Here is an 18,246-nt window from a genome sequence, read left to right on the forward strand (position 1 = left end):
AAGGCTGACCCGACATAGTGTAGTCGAATAAGATTGGCTTCCTTATCCGATAGAAGGAGATGACACTACATTTCTGAATGCTTACAGAAAGAAGGTTTCTAGAACACCATAGGCTAAAAATATCCACCAGTTTCTGGAGCTCAACGCAGTCCGCATAACTTCTCACGACTTTAAAGAGTTTAACGTCATCGGCGTACAATTTACGGCAACCTTCCGGAAGTAACAAAGAAATATCATTGATGAATATCATGAAAAGTAGCGGTCCTAGGATGCTACCTTGCAGGACTCCAGAGACATTCGTGAACTGCGCAGAAAACTCACTTCCTATCTTCACACAGAGTGTTCGATTCATCAAGTAGGAACCAAACCATTGTACGAGAGCAGATGAAACTCCAAGTTTTTCAAGTTTAGCTAGAAGTATCCTGTGGTCTACTCGATCAAACGCCGCTTTCAGATCGGTGTATATTGCATCTATTTGAGCACCGTTACTCATGTTTCGCAAGCAAGTCGAAGAGAATTCAGCTAAGTTAGTCGTTATCGAGCGTTTAGGGTGGAAACCATGTTGATCCGACGTGATGTAATGTTTGCAGCTGGCGAATAGGGCATCATTTACAATTATTTCCATCACCTTAAAGCATGCGCAGAGAGATGTGATGCCTCTATAGTTTTGTACATCACGTCTATCCCCTTTTTGGTGCACGGGAAACATAATGGAAAATTTCCAACTGGATGGAAATACGCATTGCCGAATAGATAAGTTGAACAACAGGCATAATGGGTGAATAAGGACAGAGGCACATCGTTTAAGAACGCACGACGGAATTCCATCTGGGCCAACTGCAAAGGATGATTTCAGTTTATCTATGGCAACGATGACGTGACGACTTGTTATTTCAGGCAGGTTGAAATCAAAAACATCTCTAGAAAGGCCACTCAAAGCAGTATCAACCTGAGCACCGGAAGCAGTATGCTCATGAAAGTTGCGCTGAAAACTACGGGCAAACAGAGTACATTTATCAAACAGAGTCCTGCCGTGACAATCGCCGAGAAACATATCCACTGGTAACCCTTCTTCTTTGCGCTTAGAATTAAAGGCCCAAATACACACACGGCGCAATGACACCTTCTCCATACAAAAAAGGAGGCGTGAACGCCATCCCGCCTTCCATTTTGTATGGAGAAGGCGTCATTACGCCGTGTGTGTATTTGGACCTTAACGAACGACCAATATAAACGCGGATTTCGTCTGAGGTTGCCCTGCATCCTGGAGGTGTACAGTTTGTAGAGGTTGCGGTTGTATGTTCTATATAAGTTACTGATTCGGTTGAATCGCAGCTTCCAAGCCGGGCAGCGCGCTTTGCAATAGTTTCGCAACGCCGCGGAGCGCTGCGTCTTGAGATGACGAAGGCGAGAATTGGACCAGGCGGGTTTTCTTATTGGTCTTCGTGGAGGAACAATACGACCGATTGCAGAATTGATAGCACAGTTGAAATATTCTATGGCATCATTTACAGGTGCAGAGGATTCTAAGAATTGTCAATCGATGTCAGAAATAGCCATGCTTAGCGATTCGAAATCAGCTCTGCGAAAGTCAAGACTTGGAGCGTCAACTAAGTCTTCAAACTGCACGGGTGGAGTTACATTTATCGCTATATCTAATGCTGGGTGATTCATGTCAAGCGGCAGCAAAGACTCACTAGCTTCAACAATTTCGCATGCGGTGGTGTCGTTCACTAGTATCAGGTCAAGTAGACGGTCTTGGTCGTTCGTTCTTGGTTAACCCATCAAGTAGAGCGGAGCAGGCGATAGATATACGTAAATGAAGCAAATCAACTAAAACTGTACCGTCGCTATCCCGTTTCCAAATTAATCCCGGCTGATTATAGTCTCCAAACAGCAACGAGAGATCGTTGTGGTTCAAGCGAGAGAAGACAGAGTTGATCGAGCTGATATGGTTTTCAACAGAGGTAATGTCGGAACTGCGATCGGGAGGAAGATAGAGTACTCCCAAACTAATACTACGAGTTGGCAGGGAGATTTTAATCCAGAGCTGTTCAATGGTGTCACTTATAGTAGCAGGGTCTACACAGCTATTCAGGCGTTTAGAAACAGCTATTAGGACACCACCACCACGCGTCTTACAACTGTTGTGATGATTGCGATCGCACCGGTATACAGTGAATAAACTCCCGAAAAGTTGTGCGGAGTCAATACAATCGTCCAGCCAGGTCTCGGTCAAAACAATAATATCGTAGTCACATTCGGTAGCCGTCAAGAAAAAGTCGTCAATTTTGGTCCGAAGTCCACGCACGTTCTGGTAGTAAACCCGGAGTCCTGGGGAATCAGCCGGGAGGCTTTGTTTTGTAAACACTGGCGAAGGGACGTCAGGTTGCCGAAGACTGGAAGTGCAGCACGGATCAGCGGTGGGAACAGATGTTACAAAATTGTACTTGCCGTGAATAACATTTTGGAAGCCTCGTTCCCCACTTCCGCACGAAGGACCGGGACGACTGATGAACGCAGGCAGGAAAGGCTCGACTACGGCGGGGGGTCGGAGACTTCCATAATACGTGAGTTAGTGCATCCCAGTGTCTCGTTGGCGGGTTGTACCGCATCGGATGAAAAATCGGTATGCGGACTAGAACACGGAAGCTGATCAGGTACATGAGTGTTGCTAAGAAGTGCATACTTGCCTGAAGATAAGAGCTGGGAGGCCCCTTCCTCAAACTCGAACGCAGGGCCAGAACGACTCTGATGGCAGGAAGCAAAATGTTTTCGGTGATGAATAAACTGTGCGACTGGATCGAGAGGGTCGGGGTCTCCCATGATGCGACAGGCAGTGCGTTCTGGCGATATCAAATTCCGGATAAGGGGGTCAACAGCATTTGGGACCCCAGAGCAGGCGACACAGTGATGGAGGGTGTATTTAAGCGAGGTATCCACACGTTTTTTGAGTCGTCTTCGAATTCCCGAAACAATATTCCTTTTGGCCACGTATCAGACCGCAGTGCGATGTCCTTGAAGGCTGTATCCATTCCAATTTTGTAAGAAATGAAGCTCAATCTGCTAGTATCTGCTCCTTTTTTTACCAGTGGTACAACTTTTACAGGGTCTTGACATTTCACACTATTTTTAACTAATTTTTCAATCGATTCCGCTTTAACACTGGGGTGAATGCGTGAGAGATACAACCAGAAGAGCATGGCGGATTCAGGAACGGTCAAAATCGTAGTAGAAACACTGCCGTCATTTACCACTCTGGTACCTCCAATGAGTGGTTTGCTTACAGGTGAACCTTCGTCACGACGCCGTTTTTGAGGCGGGGGACGACTTAGGTCTCCAGATCCGACGTTTGCGGGGAACGATGCGATTCGTTTCGAAAGCTGAACAATTTGCTGACCTTGTTTGGCTAATTCGTTTTTGAGCTCAGCTCGTGCGATTTCCTGTCGCTCTGTTATAGAGTTAATGGCACTACCGAACGAAGAGATTGCACATTTGAATTGAGCACATTTCATCAGTTTAGCACATTCATTGCACATCCAAAACAAATTCGGGCTAGCATGGACAATATTCAAAAATGCTTTGTTCAACTTCGTGCTAGTGCATTTTAAACGAATCATCCTGTGATGCATGTGATGGATTCCTCATCGCCTTTTACCGGTTTAGCACAATGATCACAAGCGGTAGACATACTAAAACAATTCGCAAGAGAAAAACCAAGCAACAACAGCCGAAAGAGTTGCTTTAAATAGAGTTGGATTCTGTAGCACGATTCATTAATTCGAATCTTAGACCCTTTCGAGAGTTGTAGCGAGAGTCGGACAATTATGCTTGTGCAACTTATTTTTACAACACTACAAATAATCACAACAGACTAGATTTGCACAGTAAACTGCACTGATTTCAAATAGCCGGCACTCGGATACTTCACTTAAGCACGAAATAGGCCGAAAAATAACAACCGATGCAATGATATATCAATTAAGTCTACGGAGCTGAATCACGGCGATGTAAACAAACTGAAGCTCAAAGTTACACTGAAGCTCAAAGTTTGACATCATGGTTGTTGTTTGCCCGTGTTTGCCCCATGTTAAAATTGGAGAGTGACAAATAATTATCTTTGACCAAATTTTTATCTGTCAAAAAGTGACAAATATTTGAGGCTCGGTCAAAGAGTGTACTACAGGCTTAATAGTATAGACCACCTCCCTGACCCTGACACACGCAATACAGTCGTCGCTCGCTAACTGCAACATGTTTACATTGCAGTTATCGAATGCCGTTCGATAACTGCAACACTTGACACATGCCAAAATTTAGAGGGGGGTCCGTCCCTACCATTTTTGTTTTCAATTTTTCAATGATGTCGAAATGTATTGTTTCAATGGAATAGTGGCAAAAAATAGTAGAAAACTAAAATAGGCAAGCTTTTGATTAATCAATTTGATGGTCATATTTCCGCATCATAATTTATTGCGTTTTAGTAACTACTTTACATAATCAATATGTAGGCGAAGATAAAGTTCATCACTACAGAAGACCATTTTACGAGACGTTTCTGAACTCAATTCACGAATGAAATTTTGACAGAAAGCTCAGAACCGGTGACATAACGCAAGTAAAAGCAACATCAATGTCAGCAGGATCCGTGACACCTGTCAGTTCCTAAAATGGTCTATTTAACGCTAGGTCACAAAATATTGTTTGTGATCTACTATGCACTGCTTCACTGAGTAGGGAAAGCTAGCCAAACAATGCACAAGGATTTTTTTTCTCTTATAATAATTCCGGGAAGTGAACCACATAACATGATGATTTTGCTTCATTGATTAATAGTGGAGATCTATAATCTCCTATTTAAAATGAAGAGACAACAAGTAAACGAAATCGAAAAAAATCGAGAAAAATGAAAAAGTCCTTTTTAAATGTTTCTAAAGATTCAACAATTTTCATTTTCGAATGCATTCAGAATCCCCCCGCGAGATTTGTCACTTCAATGTCAAATATGACTTTGACTTCAGATTTGACGGACTGCGGTCCGATAACTGCAAAGTTGTTGCAGTTATCGGTCTTGCAGTTAAAAATCTTGCAGTTAAAAGACTTGCAGTTATCGAACGGCGACTGTATAACGTTCCGCTGAATACCCCCCATCCCCGAGCGCGTTATGTATTATTTGAATGATCCCTTCCCGTTGCATGATTTCACTGCACAGAAGGACGAATCACATTTTTCCTTTGTTTTCAGCATCACCCGCGTGTTTTGACTGTTTTGACAGATACGATGTAATAGTGTTGGTGTACCCAATCACAAAACTGACAAAAGTTACAGTGCGAACCTGTCTGTTTTGCAGGTGTTTCCAGGTAAATCCTGGGTCAAATTTAAGCGAATAAAGAAGGGTTTTGACAGCAGTTCGGGCGACTCCAGGTCAAAACGAGGTGAGCTGGTGGAATAAAGAAATTCGAGTTTCTTTATAGAATTTTTTACGTACGAATGTGTTAGTGCTACTAGTTGTGGAAAATATTTATAAATAGCTGTTTTGTTTGCAATGCTATGTTTTTATCAGCTGGACAAAAATTCAGTTGAACATTCATTATATGTTTATATATTTTACCGCAATCTCAACAGCTGAACGTTCGGTGAAATCTTCGGTGTTTCCGAAAATTACCGAACAGTTTGTGAAACCACCAACCGAGTGGTCGGTAATTTTCGCAGCTTTTTGTTAATGTTTCAAACCGAGCAGCCAGTAAAATTTACCGAAAGAAATTTTAAAAATGAACAAAAATACCGAACGCACCTGTAAAAAATACCGGTGGCAGAAAAGTCGGTTATAAATGAGCCTGCCGGTACCGTCTAAAATCAAACTAAATCAACCAGATCACTTACGAAAAATGTTAGCGACTCGTACATTCATTAACACTTTCCAAATTATAAATATCCTATGTTTACACACAACAACAATTAAAACAAATCAGCAGCACCAGTAGAAAATATTCGCGTCTTGCACGGTTGCACGGTTGCACGTATGAGAAAAATGGCCACCACATTCGCAATTTGGCATTTTTACAGGTTGTTCGGTAAAAAGTTATACAAATTTCGGTGAATGTAAAATTAAGCAAATATTTCGGTAACAGTTAACAGAATTTTGGTAAAACTTACAGATATTACAGAACAGTCGTTAATTTGATGCTTTTTTGCAGGGATACCGGTATTATTACACTTTACCGATGGATTATTGTAAAAAAAATTACCGAACGACTTTTTTTGGATTAAGTGTCCGATGCATGAAAAAGTTTCGAACGCAGTTCATCCATTCTCTCTCACTCACAATCAGTGTAAACCAAAAATATCGACAATTTGTGCAGCACGGCCAACCGTACCGACTAATAATAAAATTTAACAGTGCGCTAAATAAAACCTGCCAATCAAAGAGGAATTTCACTTTGACAGAACATTGGGTGATTTTTGGTTTTCTTGTCACGTTCTGTCCTAGCTGAAACCAGTATGGATAACGTTCGAAGACTAGGATGTTATTTAATTTAAATTAATTCAGCTTCATTTCGATTTATACCTAATATAACACGCATCTATGCGTTCGCAAAGGCACTTTTGTTGGTTCAAGCAAGGATTCAAGATCGGTGTCAAAGGACGTCGTTTGTAGATGTTACCTAAAGGCTATTTTTTAAATGCGCCCTTTTCACATATCTCCACAGTGTGTCTCAATGACAGTTCGCTTCATTCGAATCTCGCACTTCACTTTTCCTCAGTGGCGTTCGTATATTCCTCGCTCATTTTGTTTTGATGCCACAGTTATTTTCTTCAACAATGCAGTTTTCATAAATAAAAGAAGAGCCAGCACATCAATTTACGCGGTGTTTAATACACGGGGTACACAAGCAGTTTTGTTCAGTGTCACAAAGCTAGGAAACATCCGATTGAGTGCGGCGCAATGGATTACGACGAATCTACTACCAAAGGTAAGGGACGTGGCCGCAGTCGCGGCTCCCGAGGTGGATCCCGCGGACGGGGTCGTGGCCGTGGAAGGGGACGTGCCAAGAAAGCTTCGCGAGTTATTTCATCCGATGAGGAGGAGGATGTTGATTCTCCGGAGAAAGATATGGACGAACCGGCGGAAATAGCTTCGCCACCTAAAGGTGGGCAGGAGGCGGAACCGCCGTCCGTTCAGGAACCAAGTAGCGAAAAAGAAGCACTGATAGAGGAACCCTTGACAACAACCCCCGGTTCAGTGCCGATTGTTATCGACATGGAAGCGGATATTTCCCAACTGGAGGCACCAACCTTTACGACGATATCTCGTGGACCACCGGAGCCGATGTTGAGGTTTGTACTTGTTTCGTTTACTTGCTTAAATAAAAGTGCTTACATGTTTGCTGATATATTGTAGATTAAACTGGGATCACAAAGTGAATCTTATTGGAGAAAAGGTCCTCAATCCAATGATTTACATTTGTGATCTGTGTGACAAACCCATTCTAATTTATGGTCGCATGATTCCTTGCAAGCATGTATTTTGCCTGAAATGTGCTCGATCGGAAAACCTTAAGATTTGTCCGCGCTGTAAAGAAAAGGCGGTTCGAGTGGAACAAACGGGTCTAGGAACGGTATTTATGTGCACCCACGGAGGAACCCGTTATGGTAGCACAGGTTGTCGAAGAACTTACCTGTCGCAGAGGGATTTGCAAGCGCACATCAATCATAGACACGTGACAAACCCACCGCAACCGGTTCCACCGCCGCAAATTGCAATCATACAACCAGCTGGCGGTCAAGTGCTTGATGGAAAGAATCCATCCGGAATAGGAAAGTCTCCTGTGCGGAAAAATTCCTGCGATCAGATGAATTCTCCACGAGCGTCCACCGGAGGCCAAGGGCCACTGTCCATGACCTACGTTAGCAGCTCCTATGGGGTTTCGACTGCCGGTTAGTATTTGAAGATTTTATTTTCGTTTAGTCTGTTTCACTTTTCTTTTAAATTTCAGCAACTCAACTGATTCATAACATGACGATCAGTCCTCAAACTGCCCATTTATCTGAAAGATCTAGCTACACGCAGCAGTCGTCTCCGCGACACTCGAGCACAACGTCCTGGGGTCAGCAATCACAATACTACCGATAATAGTTGGTAATGCTGTCGAGAGAGAGAAAAATGGTAAACCTTTCCAATGGCGATTTGTGTGTTTCGATTGTGCGCCCACTGTCAAGTACTGTAACGATTAAAAACTACAACCACTCTTCATAGTATTTGTATCATTACAGTTAAGAATAAATTTTTAGTAGGACAAACAGCATTTGTTTCGATCGTGTGAGAATTTCTAAAGGCAATGAATAACGTTTAAAACCAATCACTTCTTTCTAAAAAATGCACAACAAACTGTTTGAAAAAAAAACTAATTGTCTATGAAATTACTGCTAAATTAAATACCTAAATTAATTAGACTTTCAATAAATAACCCTGAAATCTCTTTGAATACGAATAACTTCAACAGAACAACTTTTCGATTTTATCCAGGATATCGTCCACATCTGTATCGGTTTCATTGTGCACTACCAAATCCCAACTGGTAACATCATCCAAATCACATTCGGACTGAACATCATCAACGCCTTCTTGGAATGTAAAACCACGATCGTTTCGCGTTCTCTCACTAGCCACAATCCGCACTGTTTTCGCGCGTTCTCCGTATGTTTCCCTGAAAAAGTGCAGATCCGTTTTCCTCCGGACGTCACTAACGATACAAATATCCCTGTCCACTGCTGCACAAGCCTGCCGGCAAAAGAATCCAGCATCCTCTCGCCGTTTTTGATCACTCCACTCGATCATCTCCCGTCGGTAGCGTTCCTTGTACGGACCATCTCCGAGCAGCTCCTGCAAGTCTAGGCCTAGTTTTTCCGCCCAGCTTCGCTTGATCGGTTCCGAAATACGAATGATCTGGGCGCATTTATCGGTAAGCCTGCGTTGTTGCAATTAAACGGAGAATGCCACGTTGGGATGGATTTAAATGAGATTAGAAAGCGGGTATCGTAAAATTACAGACAAGATTACCGTTGTAGCAGCCGATCTGTCAGGAAATCTTTACCACTTTTACGTTTACCGGAGAACAGTAACACCACTCGAGGTTTCTCAGACATTGCTATAGTTAACTAATTAATTTTTGAATTAAATATACAAAAAATGGATTGTACTGAGATATAAGTTGTTTACATTCAGATATGTGAACTAAAATGAACATGCTAAATGATAAGTTCATTTTGAATGTTAGCATGAACCAGGAGCTTAGCTTTGTTTAAATAAATTAAGCAATTCTTATCATTATTCTTCACTTGATACTTATACTTATCGGTTTACTTTAGATTTTGAACTAATTATTAAACCCTATAAACTATTAATTTTCGACGTATTTGGATGAGAGTTTGTTCCTGATTTAAATTACATTTTGTACTTAGTCCCTTTTCACATGTTCGTTGAGATTTCTATGCATGGGTCTACTATGAAAGGCTGAAACTCAAAAGGCAGAAACACGAAAGGCTGAAATTCGAAAGGCTGAAATCACGAAAGGCTGAAAACTACATAAGGCTGAAAACACGAAAGGCTGAATCAAGAAAAGCTGAAAATCATAAGGCTGAAATTCACAAAGTTCATTTCTAAAAGAACACTCGCGACCTACGGCCGACTCGATTGTCCGAGATGTATGCTGTCCTTACTCGCTATCGCTCGTTCGGACTAAACTAGGGGATCACCCCTACGAGTCAGTAGACCTAGGAAAACGAACGAACCTATACAGAGGTGATTTCTGCGGGGGGGCTGCCCCCCCGCAGTGGCCGGCGCTTCCGACGGCGGGTCGCCGGCGCACACTCGCGGCCTTCGGCCGTCTCGCCCTGAATCATCTAGGAAACGTGTACAAGAGGCAAGTGTGCATAGATTCAAATGTTGCCGAAAATTAATTTTCCATTGCACAAACCAATTAATACTCAAACATTGAACTCTGTCACTTTATAAAGGAATGTTATCCATGTCTCCGAATTTTTCAACGATTATGATTCAAGTTACAAAAGTTTCAGTCTTTCATGTTTCAGCCTTTCGTTCATTCAGCCTTGTGTGGTTTCAGCCTTTTGTGCATTCAGCCTTTCGTTAGGAAACATACTTTTCAGCCTTTCGAGTTTCAGCCTTTCGGGTTTCAGCCTTTTGAGTTTCAGCCTTTCGTTACTAACCCCTATGCATTGTATTCATTCGATTCATCCTGACTGTTCATTTAATTCATGCTCACGGTCTGACATTCACGATAACTGTCAACTGTGTTTGCTTGACGGCTTTTTTCGGTGCGTGCTTCGTAAAATTTTGTATTCCAGATTTTGCAGTTTTACCGTTCCGAATTTTGTCTCGAAATGACCGACGTGATTAGTGCGGTTACTGCCGAACTGGAGGAGTTAGCGGAAAAAACCGCACCGACGTTATCAGGGCCAATTGTGGGCATAATTTATCCTCCACCTGAGGTTCGCAGTAAGTTTGAGTACGCGGTGTGCTGCAGGCTAAACGTTTCTAAATGTTTACCTTGTTTTCCTAATAGATATTGTGGACAAAACAGCCAGCTTTGTAGCTCGAAATGGACCGGAATTCGAAAGCCGTATTCGGCAGAACGAGTTGGGTAATCCGAAGTTCAACTTTTTGAGTCTAGGTGATCCTTATCATGCCTACTACCAGCACAAGGTGCGGGAAATCCGGGAAGGTAGAAATGATGTTAGTTCGGCGGTAGTTCCGGCCGGCATTCAACAGTTGAAGAGCGCTGCAAGCGCGGCTGCTCAGCTTAAGCAGCAAGAGTTGCTGAAAGCCGTTCGCGAAGAACAATTCGTACCAAAAGATCCTCCGCCGGAGTTCGAATTTATAGCCGATCCTCCATCGATTTCGGCCTTGGATTTAGATATCGTAAAACTTACGGCTCAGTTTGTGGCCAGAAATGGACGTTTGTTTTTGACTAATTTGATGAACCGCGAGCAGCGGAACTATCAGTTCGATTTCTTGCGGCCGCAGCATTCTCTGTTTCAGTACTTTACTAAGCTTTTGGAGCAGTACACGAAAATCTTGGTTCCCCCAAAAGATCTTATGAACAAGTTAAAAATTGAGAGTGCACCTGGACGCAGCAGCATGAACGTAGTTTTGGAGCAAGTCAAGTACCGAGCGAACTGGAATAAGCACCAGGACATGCAGAGGCGCAGAGAAGAGGAGAAGGTTGAACGCGAACGAGTTGCTTATGCTCAAATCGATTGGCACGACTTTGTTGTGGTCGAAGTGGTGGATTATCAGCCGTATGAGAGTGGTAATTTCCCACCGCCGACGACTCCGGATGAGGTTGGTGCACGAGTTCTGATGGAGGAACGTCTAACCGAAGATGACCACGATATCGAAATGCAAATCGAGTCCGATGATGAGGAAAGTGACGACGATCGACCGGTGACAACTAACATCAAGCTGTCGAGAATGGAGAATCGACTTGGACAAGTATCTGCGATGCGGAAGGACAACAATCAAATTCAGGATATGGACGAGTCGAGCTCCTCTAGCGATGATGATGAACCGGAGAGACCGGGACGTGAGAAGCCTGTTTCGCAGGCACCGCAGCCGCCACCGGTTGCCCCACCGACTCACGATAAAGTCATCGTTAAGAAATACGATCCGAAGCAAGCTCAAAAAACTCAAAAACCACCAGCGGTTACGGTTGGTGATGATTATCTTATTTCGCCAATCACCGGCGAAAAAATTCCTGCCTCCAAGGTGGCGGAACATATGCGCATTGGATTATTGGATCCACGTTGGGTCGAACAGCGGGACAAACACATTGAGAAAGTTGCCCAGGAGAATGTATATGCTCCGGGAGCCGCAATTGAGGCAAGTTTGAAACAATTGGCTGAACGTCGTACCGATATTTTCGGTGTGGGCGATGAAGAAGCAGCCATCGGTAAGAAACTCGGTGAAGAGGAAACTAAAAAGGACGATCGTGTTACATGGGATGGACATACATCTAGTGTTGAAGCGGCCACAAGAGCTGCCAGAGCGAATATTACTCTAGAGGCTCAAATTCATCAGATTCACAAGAGCAAAGGATTAATCACCGATGAGGAGAAGGAAAAAATTGGACCGAAGCCGATTCCGGGAACGGTTGCGGTAGCACCTCCCAAACCTTCTGGTTCAGTTCCGCAACCGCCACCACATACAACTGCATCGCAGTCCCATCCACCGCCTCCACCGAAGCCGATTCAAGTTCCGCAACATCATCAGCATCACCAACAGGTTCAACCGCCTCCGCCGATGATGATGCCCATGGGCATGGGAATGGGACCACCACCAATGATGCCACCTCCGTTCGGGGTAGGTTTCGGAGTACCCCCAATGCCACCGCACGGTGTACCACAGATGGCACCACCGCAAAACCTTGCCGAACCTCCATCCGGTGGTGGTCCGCCGATCGACTTGGATGAGCCACCGAACAAAAAGTCCCGCACCGAGGACCATCTTATCGAGGAGAACGTTTTCATGCAGCGCCACAAAGGCCCCGTTACGGTACAGGTGCAGTGTCCGAATCTGGCCGAAAAGAGCGAGTGGAAGCTGAGTGGACAAACCATCGCCATGCAGTTACAGCTGACGGACAGTGTCGCTGTGATGAAGAGTAAGCTGCAGGCGGAAACTGGGATGCCACCGGCCAAGCAGAAAATTTTCTACGAGGTAAAAACATTTTTTTTCTCTGCGAATTTGATCTGGATTTTTTAACATTTTTTCAGGGCATGTTTTTCAAAGACAGCAACACGGTTGCTTACTACAACTTATTGAGCGGGGCAACCGTTCACTTGCAACTGAAGGAACGTGGAGGTCGCAAAAAGTAAATGGGTGCAATCATCGCCGGGCACCGTTTAGTATAAGGTAAATTTCTTTCTCACTATATTATCGAGAGTATAAAATCAGCTTTGCTGCTCAGTAATAGAGAGTAATTAACAAATATTTTTATTATATTCCTAAATGACAACGCGTCTAATCAATAATAAAATCAACAATATAAGTGCTAGTACTTTCACTTCGATAAGCAGTCACTATCTAAGAAAATAAAGAGAAGCCCGTAGTTATTTGATTTATTTCGGAATGTTTTTTCGCAAGCTATGCTTTCAGTTTGACGCAGGAATGTTGAATATCATATTGCGGCACTTCCTGACCCGATTCAATCTTGATGATCCATCAAATATTGCACCATATAATTGTGGCGTTCGAGCATGTGATCGTAGATGTCACTGCTATCCTGAGCCGGATCACACACCCTCGTAACACTGTGCTCCGGAAGCACCTGTCTGATGTACTCGTAGTAGGACTCCAGCGATTTTGGATCGCCCGTGGCTCGTGACCTCTCCAGGACATATTTCGCCCGATAGGCCGCACCAAGCAATGCCGCTTCCGTCGTTTGCTGAGTATAGACCGGAGCGTTGAAGACATCGGACACGACTTGCAAGATTGACTTGTTAGCGGAAGCTCCTCCAGTCGCTAGGATTCGAGTGTTTTCGCCGAAGCTGAAGCCCATCTCAGAGGCGTACGCTTTTCTGGTTAGCATTTGACCCTCTATCAGGGCTCGAATTTCGGTTTGCGGAGCGCTATATTTCAGCACACCTCTGGCGAGGTCCGAACAGCTTAGGTCGGATGATTTGTTCCATCGCAGAGAACCCTTCACGGGGGGAATAATTTCCTTGGAGATGAAATGGAGCGCGATGTTTCCGAAGTTGCCACGTGGTGTTGATTCTAGCAGTTCACTGAAGTTTTCCCAATTGTCGTTTGCTTCGGCTCGTTTGAATATGTCCCGCACAAGAGACCCGTTGCGGAAGCTAAAAATATGAGCATATTAGAGAGAGTACAAATAAAATCAAAACCCATTTTTACTAACCACAGTAATCCCATGTATCCATTGTCAGTTGGATGGACTAGAACATGCCCTTCTTGGAGGTTCGGTGGTTCGTGTATCTTCATCATTATCGTATCGCTGGTTCCAAGCGATAGTGCTAACCAGTCTTCTCCTATGGCCATTCCTGCCAGAGCGGAAAGATTGTCACCGGTAAATGCTACCACCTTGCAGGCGGTATTGAAATTATATCTCTGAACAAAAAATTGTCCAATCGATCCTATGACGGAAGCAGTAGGTACCGGCGTTCCTAGTTTCGCTTCCAAATTTGGAGCACATGCAGTTAGGCAAATATCCGACCAAGCTCGCTTCCTTATGTCCAGTAGATTCATTCCCGACCCATCGGAGTAATCGATTGGGGCTACATCTCCCAGGAAAATTGATGCCAAAAAGCTGCTGACCAAGGAAATACGTTCCGTATTCCGATAGATATCTGGGCGCTGGAGGAAAACTTTTCTTATCTGGGGTCCCGTGAATCGTTCGTAGCACTTGGATCCGGTAATCTCGACCATCTTCTCACGACCACCGACGGCTTCTTCCATCTCTTCGCACTGCTGACCAGTAGTCCCATCCATCCAGATGGGAGTTCGATGCAAGGTGAAGGCCGAATCGTCGATTTGCGTGTGCAGAAACTTGTCTGCATCCAACGTCTGCAGCGTTCGTACTCCATTGCGGGACCAATACAGCGAACCATGCTGCTGTGCGGATCCACTGACGGCCATTACGGTGCTTAAGTCACCACCCTGTACTACCAGCCTGTCGAGTACCATGTCAAGCGCTTTCACCCACATTACCGGCTGGACGTAGAATCTAATGGTACGTAATGGAAATAAATAAGTTTAATCTAATATCAACCTGGGAAACATACTCATTTTTTGCTGTTCCAACGTTCACGCCACCGCTGGTTCGAAATTCCGGCAGGTCAGAGTCGAATTTTACCTCCGCGTGGGCAACATTTTCTAGTTTTGCATTTAGAAGGACGGCTTTCAACTGAAAACATAAAAAAACTTGAGTTGGATATATCGAAAAAAAAACCTTGGGCGAAGTTCCCTGACTACATTGCATTAGGACTCTTCATGGCAATTACGAACTACTCAACAAATCAGAAAAGATATGTTTAGCAAATACGCAAGCAATGATTCTCAAAAAAAAAAAAAAATCGCTTGATTAATTTGACGAGGCACACCTTATCCTTAGACCAACAATCCTCCAGACATGTTTAATCAATTTTCACAAACTTATTATTGATCCAACTGGTTAAAGCGCTTGTGAAAGCCAGTTTTGCTGTAGCATATTTATTCATCATCGACGCATTGCACGAAAAAAAGGTGAAACATCAGCGAAAGAAATATAAAACCAACTGATAACCCTTACATGAGATGACCCGATTGTATGGGCCCGAATAAGTAGGTAAATATGAACCAAAATGATTGTTACTGTCCGAGCCAGTCTTTAAAAGATGGGCCATTGTTTAAGATTCTCTCAAGTGGATCACCGGTACCAACTCGTTTCCTTTTTTGGAGAAAACCTACACATTACAATTTTACCGCTAGCGCTGGCTGGAGCGTAGGTTCCAGTGGGCTTCAACAGATTGAGCCACTTTTCCACTTTAATCTACGTTGGTGTTTTTATTAACCGGTAATTTGTTTAACGTTCCAATGAGAGAGATAAGAAGCACCTCTCGTTCGGTATAAAAACAAACGCGATTACTTCACAGTTCGGGTGATAACACAAATGTTAAATTAAAGTCATGTAGACAAACTGAGCGTTTTTTGCTGCAATTACTGAAGTCGTTTTTTGCGTGATTGTAACTGTCGTTTACCTTTTGGGTGCTCAGGTCCAGTCCCAGGTATGTTTCGTCTTCAAATTGCATGATACACGCTTTGCTCTCAGCTTTCCTTCGAACGATAAATCTGGCTTAATGTTTTTATTTGCCGATTATTATGACGATTAAGGTCTCGATCACTTTGCGCTTATGAATAACGGGTTCAGAATAACAAATACACTAAACAGACGAAATATGCCGTGGCCCACGCACCGGTTAACAATCAACAACCGACTGATCGTTGCGAAACGATAGAAGCAACTGAATGAAGACTGACCGCTCGCTGACACTTGTTCTGCAGTTGTAATTGTTTTTTCATCCTTCATTCATAGCTTTAAGCGTTTGTAGTTGTGTGAAAATTGCTGGAATTGACAGTTTAACCAATTGCGTCTTATTGGAGGTGAGAGACTATACCTAACGCAAATCGTATAATCATTTTATAACTTCTTGATTATGATAAACTGACCTATCATCTCGTTCTATTTAGAAGAACCAAGTTTTTTGCACCAATCGAATCTTGTTTTGACGTAGAATTACGTTATACGACAACATTCTGGAATAGAAGTGCAAATTGAAATATTGAAAATATCAAAAACGTCATAAAAATTGTCCAATATCAAATGCTTATAACTCAGTCAGTTTGAAACGGATTTTCTTTTTATTGCACGAACTGATTGAAAAATTAGTCCACCAAACAGCGGAAAATTGAGATTTTGTTTTCTCAACTCTTGTAGATGCTAGATTTGGACCAAACAGAGCTGAAAAATTCATCATCAAAATAAAAATGTCTTGAGATATTTCATCACACTCGTACGAAAGTATCGGAAATTTGCATTTTCATTCGAATCAATCCGAACGTTCGAACGTCCTTTTATTAAATTCCAGTTCGTTCGAATCGATTTTCCTGTACGAAAACTGAATACGGTCTACAACAAGAATAAAAAAGATAAACTAATATTATAAAATAAAACCTCTTGAACAAATCAAGCCAAAAAGATAATAATAATCTTAAGATAGATTTGTCCACTCCACTCCAGCTGCGTTCACTACGCCAGCCTCTTTTGAATCCATACTGCTAATTTCCGATTCAGCTCAGCCATCAATATCAGACGAGGTTTAACTGCCGATATTCAGGCTTTGTTTTGCTCATCTTCATCTTAAAGAGAAAGAGTTTTCTTCCCTCTTAACAACTGCGAGCTTACATTCAATGTGCATCACACCATCTGCTGTAGAGAGAGCGCAGAGTAATAGTTTCTCTGACGAAAAAACGCTCCTAATTTGACAGAGCAAAAATCCAGTGAAACTCTTGTAAATTGCTCATCCGCGCACGCAAGAAAAATGAAATAAATTGCTCGGCGACCAACTGAGCATTGCGTTACCGTTCTCATCGCTCTGGGGTGCGGCTTTCTGCAGAATATGCACCCATGGTGAGTTGTGAATCTTCCTATAATATTAAATTCGAAAACGGTTAGGATGTGGCTTCAATGTGAACCTAAGTGTTTTGATATTTGGCAAACTTCTCTTCTAGTAAAGTAGAAGCTAACGAAAACTACTCCCCTTTAAACTGAGATAGCAAACAAATGTTTATCCCTAACACATGATGATAAAGAGTGAAAAGGAACTCTGCGACTGAAATACTCTACGCCTAAATGTGGATAATTACTCACTCTGTGTGAGAGAAAGTCTAGTTCTCCAAGGGGTTTGGCAGGTAGAAAAGGAAATTTGGGCAAAAATCAAGAGAACGGAAGAAGCCTGCCGATATTCCAGTTAAGCTGAGACGCTCTGTGAAAAGCATTTTGGAAGTCTCTGACTCCCCTAACCCAGTCGCGTCTACTGCAGCTTTTGTCCATCAAAGTCCTCTCGGCCCTGTGGCTAGAGGTAAGAATGGGGTCTTCCAATTTACATAGTAAATTGTAAGTACTACTTTGACTCAGGTTTATCTCTGTGTGATGAAGTTTCTCGCACACAGGTGGCTATAATTTTTTCCAAGTTGTACAATATTCCTTCATCCCCGAACGTTATTTTGTCGCATCATCAAATCGCCCTACCGAATTTCCGGAACTATGACGTCGCTGCTATTACCAGAAGGAGTAGGTGATGCTACTCCTACCCGGAAGTCGGAACGCATTGTATACAGCATTATGGAAGGTTCTAACCGTCTGACGCAGTCCTGCCCACTGTCGCTTTCGCTCACCATAGTCGTTCCGATGGTGTAGTCAGGTGTGGGAAGGGAGTCTTCCAAATTTCCCAAATTTAAATATTCCCAATCTGTCTCAGCTTCCAGTAATGGTACACAATCGGAGTTACGGAACCACTCTTTGGCATCAGACACTTCGCGGATCCTGAAATTCGCTCATCCGTCTCGTTCGAGTTGCTGATGTATGGTTAAATGCGAATACGGTGTCTACCAACTGTTTGATGAGTCGTATGCTTTATACTGAGAGGACCGAACAGTGATAAACGCTTAGGGGGTGG

At 43.2% G+C, this 18,246-nt stretch overlaps 4 protein-coding genes across 4 annotated transcripts; 2 read left to right on the forward strand and 2 right to left on the reverse strand.

Annotated features, from left to right (window-relative positions):
- The first annotated feature begins 6,727 nt into the window (after positions 1 to 6,727).
- Positions 6,728 to 8,303, forward strand: LOC129723828 (E3 ubiquitin-protein ligase Hakai). The gene is made up of 3 exons (XM_055678287.1): positions 6,728 to 7,338; positions 7,403 to 7,938; positions 7,998 to 8,303. The coding sequence occupies exons 1-3, from the start codon at positions 6,947 to 6,949 to the stop codon at positions 8,132 to 8,134; spliced, it is 1,065 nt and encodes a 354-aa protein (XP_055534262.1). The 5' UTR covers positions 6,728 to 6,946; the 3' UTR covers positions 8,135 to 8,303.
- Positions 8,304 to 8,390: 87 nt separating this feature from the next.
- On the reverse strand, positions 8,391 to 9,280 carry LOC129723836 (phosphomevalonate kinase). Its single transcript, XM_055678299.1, has 2 exons — positions 9,062 to 9,280; positions 8,391 to 8,969 (listed from the first exon to the last, which is right to left on the reverse strand). Exons 1-2 carry the CDS (start codon positions 9,145 to 9,147, stop codon positions 8,498 to 8,500), a joined length of 558 nt encoding a protein of 185 aa, XP_055534274.1. The 5' UTR covers positions 9,148 to 9,280; the 3' UTR covers positions 8,391 to 8,497.
- Positions 9,281 to 10,299: 1,019 nt separating this feature from the next.
- On the forward strand, positions 10,300 to 13,079 carry LOC129734091 (splicing factor 3A subunit 1). The gene is made up of 3 exons (XM_055695818.1): positions 10,300 to 10,516; positions 10,584 to 12,733; positions 12,790 to 13,079. Exons 1-3 carry the CDS (start codon positions 10,402 to 10,404, stop codon positions 12,889 to 12,891), a joined length of 2,367 nt encoding a protein of 788 aa, XP_055551793.1. The 5' UTR covers positions 10,300 to 10,401; the 3' UTR covers positions 12,892 to 13,079.
- LOC129734092 (xylulose kinase) lies at positions 12,972 to 16,059 on the reverse strand. The gene is made up of 4 exons (XM_055695819.1): positions 15,769 to 16,059; positions 14,815 to 14,936; positions 13,932 to 14,756; positions 12,972 to 13,872 (listed from the first exon to the last, which is right to left on the reverse strand). Exons 1-4 carry the CDS (start codon positions 15,817 to 15,819, stop codon positions 13,221 to 13,223), a joined length of 1,650 nt encoding a protein of 549 aa, XP_055551794.1. The 5' UTR covers positions 15,820 to 16,059; the 3' UTR covers positions 12,972 to 13,220.
- Positions 16,060 to 18,246: the final 2,187 nt, after the last annotated feature.

The sequence above is a fragment of the Wyeomyia smithii genome, chromosome 1, assembly GCF_029784165.1.
Source record: "Wyeomyia smithii strain HCP4-BCI-WySm-NY-G18 chromosome 1, ASM2978416v1, whole genome shotgun sequence".
Lineage (NCBI taxonomy): Eukaryota > Metazoa > Arthropoda > Insecta > Diptera > Culicidae > Wyeomyia > Wyeomyia smithii.